The sequence below is a fragment of the Anopheles funestus genome, chromosome 2RL (assembly GCF_943734845.2).
Source record: "Anopheles funestus chromosome 2RL, idAnoFuneDA-416_04, whole genome shotgun sequence".
Classification (NCBI taxonomy): domain Eukaryota; kingdom Metazoa; phylum Arthropoda; class Insecta; order Diptera; family Culicidae; genus Anopheles; species Anopheles funestus.
Window position 1 is genome coordinate 36,705,693 of NC_064598.1, and position 9,570 is coordinate 36,715,262.

Sequence of the window (9,570 nt, forward strand, 5' to 3'; positions counted from 1 at the left end):
AAAACGTAACAGAGAATACCAAAATCGAAAAGTAACGTAACATAGTTCGCAATGAATGTGACTGGAGCTAGTTTTTCTTTTACTTATTCGCGTGCGAGAAGCTGTACCGTTTTCCCTATAAAAAAAACACACACACACACCTCGAAATGGGAAAACTCATCATAACCCATGAAAGCGTTCGTCTACGTTTCGACGGAACGGTACGGAAATCCTCGAAGAGTCGCACCCCTGGAACCCACTCTACCAAACTGCCGGGCTAATGCTATTTTGTGCTAGATTATTATATTTTCTTTTCCTTTCGCCGTTCGGATTGCCATTTGGCGTCCGGAATTCATCCCGAGCAAAACGGGCAAATACGAACGTAAAGGTAACGCGGGTAACAGGCAACGCGGGCACGAACGATATATGGAAATCGGGGAAGCATATTTGCATAGCGATCGGGCAGTCCTTCACCATCTCGACGGTCGCGTTCCAAGTAGCTGTCCCAAGCTTAACTCTGGCGCGAGCATTGGAGAAGACGAATGGCGTTGAAATTTGATTTACAGCCCCAACACCCAACACGGCAAGCTTACTATATATGCCAGCCTTCCACTTTGGGGGGGGGGACCTGGGTGGTCTCCTTGAGGGAATGGTTTTGTGCTTCACCGTATCGTAGGTCCGCTTGTACATCATGTGGACTCTAGGCAAAACCTCCATCACCAATGTATACAGGCAGGGAAAATAGAAAACGAGAGCTTTAGTTTTTGCCCAATTCCAACGATCGTTGCAGGCTTGGGGAGGAAGCCATCAGCAGGGAAGATGGAAGTTTCGTTCGAGGTCAGAGAACGAAAGCCAGTTGTTCCAGTGAAAACAGGCACTAGAAAGCCGCAGGACTCTAACGAAATTGCTTCCCGCTGCACTATGTAGCAGGAGAATGATCCACATATAGTGAATGAGCTTAGAGTACAGAGTTTGTTGAAAAGATTCTTTTATGAAATATGCTGCTTAACGTCTAACAAGCCAATTGTAATGAAATAATGACTCTTGCAGACAAACATTTGTATTCCCCATTAACTGAGCTACATCTACTGTCCAATGTATTGTAATACAATTTTGTTAAACTCATTCAAAGGAGACTCAAAACATTCACTTTAACGTTACATGGTTTTCCAATTTTAAATGGGATAAATAAAGCCATTTTTATATTATTTTCAAATTGAAGTCGAATATTTAGAAGTTAATGTGGAATCGACCACACTATTTGGATCATTTTCAATACTGGAGCACCCTATATACAAGAAAGCAAACGAATGAATCGAAAAAGCTTTGCATAGAATCAAATTCGCATTCTAAAAGCTCAAGAAATGGGTAGAATGATTCCATACCGACCATTCCTTATTTTACTTCAACTTGAATAGACTCTTTATATATTGCCCATTTTAGTACTTCATCTCTAAAACTCTATCACAGATCGATCAAAAATATTATTTAAATATACAGCGTAGAAAACCCCTCAATTGCACCATGCAATAACCAACTCCTTCTTTTCTTTCGTTTCTGTTTTTTCTCCTTTCTTTGCTACAGATTTGAAATCCACAGCCTACAGTTCAAGTCGGACAGCACAACACGCCGGCTGAGCATTGAAGGACCACATCCTGGCAACTGGTTCGCCGTGGCATTCATCAGCTGGACCGATCCGAATAACGAGCGAATAGAGCAGCAAGGTACGTTGGAAAACAGCCAGCAATATTTAGATTGCCGGGAAAGGGGAGAAGGGGGGATGAGCAGCGAACACCTAGCAAAATATTCTACTGACACGGTCAGAATCAACATAGCATCGGCCCAACCCAGCTGCCAGTCCGTCAAAAGCGACGTGACAGTTGCCCGGGTTCGGTATATGTGTTTAAAGATGGGCGTCGTACTCATCTCGAACACATCGGACACACAGCACATTCCGGCCGGTAATAGTGTAATTAAATCACGGCCAATGGTGGCCAATTTTGACCGGATAAAAACTCCATGGTACACCTTGTGCAGGTGCATCTAGATACGGCTTTTCGCCGCAAGGACACACTGCTTCAAATGGGTACATACACACGCCTACGGGTGTGATGAAAAAAAAGAGAATGCAAATACGATCCCACAAACGGCCACTTGGTTGACTGTCATTATTTGTAATTAGGTCGAAATCGAGACACCCGAAAATAGTGCCACCACACCGTCCGACTTCCCTGTCCGACAACGCGCATTCTATGCCGGGTTATGCCGAAATCACAAATGACAGCCCCTGGAGAGTGTGGCACTGTCGCAAGTCGCTCAATCAAATTAACAAATAGCCTGTACCATTGGCCGGTATGCCGCGTACGGTACGGGAAATGGTGCGTAACCGTAGCAAATTGAGACCATTCGACAACGTCTATTGTGGTCCATTCGGTGCGAAATTGAACCCGCGGGTTGATACAGAAGCGTACTGAAATCGTGTTTGAATCACGATGTCCGATGTTGGGATGCGATTTTTGCTCTTCACTGTTCTCCCTGACGCAACCAGTGATTATTGCAGTCATGGTGTCGATTCAGTTTTTTTCCCCCGCGCGCGCACGTAATCCCCGATTCCAGTATTCCGCTACCTTTCCTTTGCCACCGCGTATTGCCAGTGTTGCAAATTAAAATTTAACCCAAATTTGGACACCCCTTAGCGAGTGGTGTGCGGGTCCATGTGTAGCCAACTCGTTCGTTTGTTTTACGCACACACCTAATGATAGGTCATTAATTTGGTGCCGCGGAAAGGTTCCGCGAGATTAAAATAGTATAATTGGTACATTAGCATATATAGTGGTAGCTACTTCAGAGGCGCAGATTTACCATTCGCAACGATATATTCGAAGAATGGAACAGTACGAGTTCCAGTGGGCTATTTTTTTAAATGAATAAATATGCTCGAATTTTGCTTTAAAGGTAACTTGGCTTTTAGTTGTTTAACACATTTTTATACAACAGTGTACTGTTCCGAATAATCCAATTTTGTCACGGGATAGTTTAAATTCGTTCCTATTCTTTATAAAAATTAGTCATCTCGAGCTGAATTCGACATCTTAAAATGGCGCACTTAATGGGAAAGAGACTTTTACAGAATTCATACATCCCAAAAAGGCCCAAAACTCGCCAAGCTAGCAAATCGAAGAATATCAACCCCTACCCGGTACGGGATCGGTTGACCAAACTAGCAGACAAAAGCGTATTAATTAAGTGCCATAAAATGGAACAACATTGACGCAGCTAAATTGAATTCCTTAACTGAAAAGCAGAGCAACAAGGAAGTTTCACTGTACGTTTCAGCTGCTCGTACCGCGCCGCGCGTTAAGTGTTAAGTACAAAATTAACTCCCGAAACCTTAGCAAACGAACAGGCAACAAAAAACACCCGCCCACTCAATACTTGGTAATGACTAAATTATCCTTAACCTCGCACCATACTTCTAGTTTGCCAGTTTTTCCCTGCAGGAGATCGTTCCTTTCATTTCTGCAATCTTCGATTCCATTTCCCTCATTTAAGATAAACGTTTTCCCACCGGTTTGAGGATTTGAAAGCTTTGCACAACCAAATCCACCACTCCCATCATTTCCGTCTCGAGCCACGTCTCTCTACTTTCCGTTTCAGGCCAGTGCAGACGATGCAACTACCTAGATCACCTTGTCTCCGGTGAAGAAAATCAAGCAAGAACAGAAAAAACTTTACCGGTGCGATAAGAAATTTTAATACTACGAAAAAGAAACGCCACTTTCACCTAACTTGCCGGGCGTGCTAGAACGTTTCTGTGGCAAGGGCGGAAATTGAACTGTAGCGACAATCGTCGCACTATTGGCACAGTAGTAGGTGGTTTGTGAATGAAGTAGAAATAAAGCAAAGTGTCCGTGAAGAGCGAAACTAAAGGATGGAAAAACTGCAGTCTGCACAAAGAAAAACCGATGAAAAGCTGGCAGCTTTAGCTTCGAAGCAGTTAAAGTTTTTAATGATGTTTGGAACGGTAATGGAAAGCTGTGTCTGTTGGATGCTACCTATACATCCTAGTGGAAACTAACTTTAATTTCACTCTGCCCGGTTCTGGTGGTGTCGGTGTTATTTAGTATTATAATCTAAACTGGGAAAGAGAATTGTGTTGCAGAGTAGCGTATTTTGAAATACTTACCATTCTTATTCGTAACATCCTTAACACGATTTCTCTTTGTTTTTTTCGCGTTCTTTCATTTCTTCCACCAAACATACACAGGTCTTGCTGCCTCCTGCGAAACATTGCTGATGTCCGAGATGTCCATAACGAATGCACTGCCACAGATGCTTAACGTGGATGTGCGTCACGAGGGTACACTTGCCGCTGACCAGCTGGAACCCAAATCCTTCAAGTTTTTCGTCCCGAGCAACGTGTCGATCGTAACGTGGCGCTTTTCCATCACGCAGCCCTGCGCGAACTGTACCGATGTTAGCTTTCATGTGCAGGCGAGCGCATTGCCAACGTCGCGAAACTATCTGCAGAATGCCATCATCTGTCCGAACCAAACCGGTGACGTAAGCATTGATTTCTATCCTCACGAAAGTGCCTGGCATTACGTGGATATGGATTTTATGCGTGAAAATCCACCCAATAGTAGCGGTACCATTGTGGCTGGGTTTCACCCCAACGATACGATCAGTACGGACACCACAAATCAAACCGAGGAAAGAAAGAAGGAAGGTCCAACGAGTGTTCCAGAAGCGCAGGCGTTAGTGTATACCGTGGAGCTAATCTATCACGCACATGAGAGTGTACCAGGTGCAGCGTCTACGATGACTCCGTCCACCGAGGAACCTACCCCGGAAAGTGTCGATTCTGCCGATGAAGGTGATACATTGGCGGCAGACACCAAGTCACTGCCGAATCGAAGCTTCGACCGCTATCCCGTGCTGCGACAAACGTATCGCGAGTTCTTCATGTTCGACTATGACCTGCTGCCGGATGTGAATGGTACTGTGCCGGTTACGCTGAACCTTACCGCCGGCATACCCGCGCTGATGAAGTTCGACGTTAACGATGTGTACGACATTGGTGGTACGCTCAGCTTTGCCGTTGCCATGCGGCAGGATCTTAAGGGCAGTTTGATCGATGCACGGCACGAATCGACCAACGAACATGCCGGTGTGGTGGCAGAGAAGCTGATCGATATACAGGAAGAATTCGTACCGGAGCTACCAGCAGCAACGACAATCACCACCACAACGACAACGTCCACCACCACTACGACGACCACGATGGCGCCAAGCACTACCGAGGCGGAGAAGACCAAACAAAGCGCCGGCAAAGCCAACCAAACGGTTATCGTGTGTTTGCGGCTCGAGGAGCCTGGTATACCTACGTGGCCAGACAAGTGCGTGTATGGACGGCACATCTATCCGGCCGCAATTGTCATCAACAATACGGATGCGGACACAAACACAGGATTGGTGCACGTTCCTTTCCCCGAACCGGGCAGTTGGTACGTCACGCTGGGTCTCTTCTGTCACGGATCGGAAGCAACTGCACGATCGACAATCATCGACAGCGTAAAGGACTTTGTGCGATCGTACCGCTCCACGCTGGAAGCAATGCGTCCACCATGCTCCTGTACCGATCGTTTGAGTTACTATCGTAGCTGCCTAGCGGATGACGCATGTTTGAGTGTGCTAAATGAAACAGAAACGCTCAAAATTAAGGAGTGCATCATGGATGCCAAGTGCACCGGCAGCCGGTCGGATGAGATGGCGCGCAAGTTTGAACTGCATCACAAGTACGCCACGGAACAGAGCGTACAGGGTGGAGTTGCCGATGCGACGTGTAATTCCAGCGTAGTCTTCACCATCTCCTCCAGTCCGTGCGTGGCTGGACGGTGTGGACGGTTCGGACGATGCTATCACTACATGTCCGGTGGGTTCGTCTTTTCCACGTGTCTGTGCCTGCGTAACTATCGTGGCTGGGACTGTACCGAAGACTCCCAGGTACCGTCGAGCGCTTCTATCCTGCTCGCCTCCCTGATGCTGACACTGTCCAATCTTCTCTTTCTGCCGAGCATCTTCTACGCCGTCAAGCGTGGCTACCACAGTGAAGCGATCATCTACTTCTTCGCCATGTTCTTCTCGGCGTTCTATCATGCGTGCGATTCGGGCGAAGAGGAGTTTAGCTTCTGTTTGGTGAAGATAGGCGTACTGCAGTTCTGTGACTTTTACTGCGGTCTGCTCGCCATCTGGGTAACACTGATCGCCATGTCCAACATTCGCCATCAGTTCGTGTCACTGTTGCACATGCTCGGGGCAATCCTGTTAGCGTTCGGGACCGAGCTTAACAAGCAATCGCTTTGGGTGTTTCTGGCACCGGCCCTCACCGGCATCTGTCTCATCTCCGTCAGCTGGGGTTTACGCTGCCGGAAGACGAAGCGATGTTTCCCAGCCCGCAGCTATCTGGCACTGTACCTACCGATCGGTAGCGTACTCGTGATGGTCGGATTGGTCTGCTTTGCCTTTCTCCAGACGAAGCAAAACTATCACATCGTCCACTCGATCTGGCACATGGTGATGGCGCTCAGCATCCTCTGCCTGCTACCGGACCGCAAAACGTTTCACCCAAAGTGCTAGCATACGGTGAGAATCTACCTGCTCAACTCGGGCTCACCCTCCACGTCGACACAGTCCCAATCGTCCAGCTCGATGTCGACGTCCTCCACCACGTCGTCCTGCTCTACAGCGGCAACTGCTGCAAACATCACCACTACGACTAGCTCCACCTCGGCTGTGATATCTCCGTCGTCCCCGGTGGCAACCCCCTGTACGGTGTCTACGATCACCGACGGCCAGGGTACGATCATGCGCAAACACCCCTGCACGATCCAATCGGTCGAGGAGCAAACCCCCATTGCAGCACTGCCTACCGTACCGTAGTAATGCTAATTGTTATCACCGACGTTATACCCTGGCACACTGAAGCACTCGTGCACGAGATGGCGCCGCCGGCGCTCAACTATCTAGAGAAGAACACTTGTAGTATTATTGGTCAACAGAGCACTAACACCACATTCCCCAACCGTTTGATGTTTTCCCTTGTCCCATGGTACTAGATAGATGGAACGGAAATGCGAAGATGGTTCCTGCCTTTCGACTCCTTTCTTCTCGATATGATGTGATTGTTACATCTCGTGTTTTTGTCTGCCTAGGTGTATGGATGTATGTCTAAGTGTATGTTTGTGTGTGTGTGTGTGTATAAGTGTGCTTGGAAGATAGGAGCGGCAGGTGTTGCTAGCTAGCTACTTACTAGTATATACGTACGCAGAGACGTGATCATTTTAGCTCAAATCCGTGTGATTCTCGTCCACATTCCGTGTTAGTATGTGGGTGGTGGCGATCCCGTCGATGTCAAAGAAGCTGTGGAGTCGATGGAACAACTAATAGACCGAAGAAAGGAAAGAAATATTCTCGTACTCACAACACTATATTTAAGGGGCTGATTTACACCGATCAATCGACCATTGTTTGATAAATTCATACGTGCCTTGCTGTAGTAGAAGTGAAGAACCGGAAACCCTGAACAGAGTTGCGAAACACGTCGAAATATCGAAGCCTTTTTTTGGGAAGGGTTTTGGGAAGAATGCATCGAAAACTAACACGCGGTACTAGGTAAGTACACGCGCACACTATTAACCCAAAACGCAGCTCAGTACGGGATGCTGCCGGTTTAAAAGCTTTTACATCTCCAACTTCTGGTCGTTGTTCATCCAAATTTGTAAATGGTATATTTTTCCGTTCTTCTTCTTCTTTCTGTTGCGTTCCGACTTGATACGATGCACCACGTTTTCGTACACAATTTTGCGCACAACCTTCAAACCATTAGGGAACTAAAGAAAAACAAAACAGAACAAAAAAGAAATAAAGTAATGATTATGCTAAGGATACGGAAATAACAAGAAAGCAGATAAATTAATCTAACTTTACCAGTAGTGAACGTGTGTTGGGCAGGAAGAGGATACAAAGGATAAGAGAGACAAGAGCTACTATTTACTATGTCTGCTACAGTGACAAATTCTCGGAAAGTTCGCATGTCCAAAAGCATAGGAAACAAAATGCACACATTTGATAAACATAACAAAACAAACAAGATAATTGCAAACTAGCAAAAGTTAGTACCGTGAACACAAACTTGCCAGCCACCACTTCACTCTACTGCAACGTTGCTGCTCGCCCAATACTGAACTACTTTCGTATGGAGTCAATATAGCCGGATAGGGACACATTTCACGTCACTTTACAGCTTAACGAATAAGAACTTACGAACCATTTACTGAACAAACAAACAAACGGCCCCGGTTAGGAATATTTTGTGGGAAGTTAATTTATACCTAACAGAAAAGTATAGCAAAACAAACGCAAAGTAAAATACGGTGAACAAAATAGCATGTATGACATGCCAATCAATGGTTAGGTTCTAAAAGCATCGAAAGTTAAAAGGACGGCTCTTGTGTTTAGTAATTTAATGGTATCTTTTATACTGGCAATATACTACATTCGTAACGTAATTACACACAACAGTTACCAGGGATTGTGAATCCGCTATATAAAAGCTAATTTATCACATCAATTGCAACCAGTTTCCAAACATCAATATGTTCCTTTTTCGTTACAAAGAAAAAAGAAACACGCAAGCAGATACGACTTTCGTCAAATGAAAAGCAATTGTTAAGACTGCAACCTTCAAACGTGTGTTCGCTGTTCTGCGGTTTACTTTCGACTGTACATCACCAGCCACCAGCCATCGATCCTCACTCACGTGGTGCTACAGAATATGTGCGCGAACTGAGGCTATCTTATATGACAGTACGTAACGTTGTGTTTGTTTTTAAAAAGTTGATAAATTTGTGAAAAACAAAACTAACAAATGAAATACCAAAGCTATCGCCTCCGATTACGTCTAGGGCGATTACAATAGGACACGAATGGATAGATGTAAAAATGTAATGGAAAGCGGGGGTAAAGAAAACTTTCTCTTGCACTTTCAGTTTTAAAAAACACGGCTCATGGGAAAAATGAAACTTTGCACAACACAACTCTCACCTAACACACGAATTCAAAGCAAATGAACTAAAGAAATGAGCTGATACTAAAGCATGACCCTATGCCTCGCTGTACGGGCTTCATTCATTCCAATACCATTCACATTCCAATGTTTTCAGTATTTGGTTGAATGATAATTGTTATCAATTTTCATCCAAATTGTAGAAAAGGCTGTTGTTACCCTATAATTCTAACATAGATTTATTTAATTTTCCACTAATTTCCCAATAGTCAAGGACCACAAAAAGAATTTATATTGCCGGTCACCAATTTTTTAAATCTTAAAATTTTAGCTTGAGGTCACTCCAGCACACATTACGTGGTGCGATTAATCCATCTTAGTTATTAATTGAAAGATTTATGCAACGAAACCCGTATTTGAAACCACCGTACAACGAGGCATAGGTGGACACTGATGCACTAACAAAAAAGAAAGAACATTGTAGCAAAGTTTGAACGGATATTTGCAACCCGATCGAAGAGAGA

General features: G+C 45.1%; 1 protein-coding gene across 7 annotated transcripts in view; it reads left to right on the forward strand.

Annotated features, from left to right (window-relative positions):
- The window catches only part of LOC125764047 (uncharacterized), a 73,454-nt gene extending 63,981 nt beyond the window's left edge, over window positions 1–9,473 (forward strand). For all 7 annotated transcript variants that reach the window (XM_049427865.1, XM_049427868.1, XM_049427867.1 and 4 more), the window contains 2 exons: window positions 1,564–1,703; window positions 4,247–9,473. In XM_049427865.1, coding sequence (XP_049283822.1) covers window positions 1,564–1,703; window positions 4,247–6,618 — 2,512 coding nt within the window. In that variant the 3' untranslated portion in view covers window positions 6,619–9,473. The remainder of the gene's footprint in view (window positions 1–1,563; window positions 1,704–4,246) is intronic.
- Window positions 9,474–9,570: the final 97 nt, after the last annotated feature.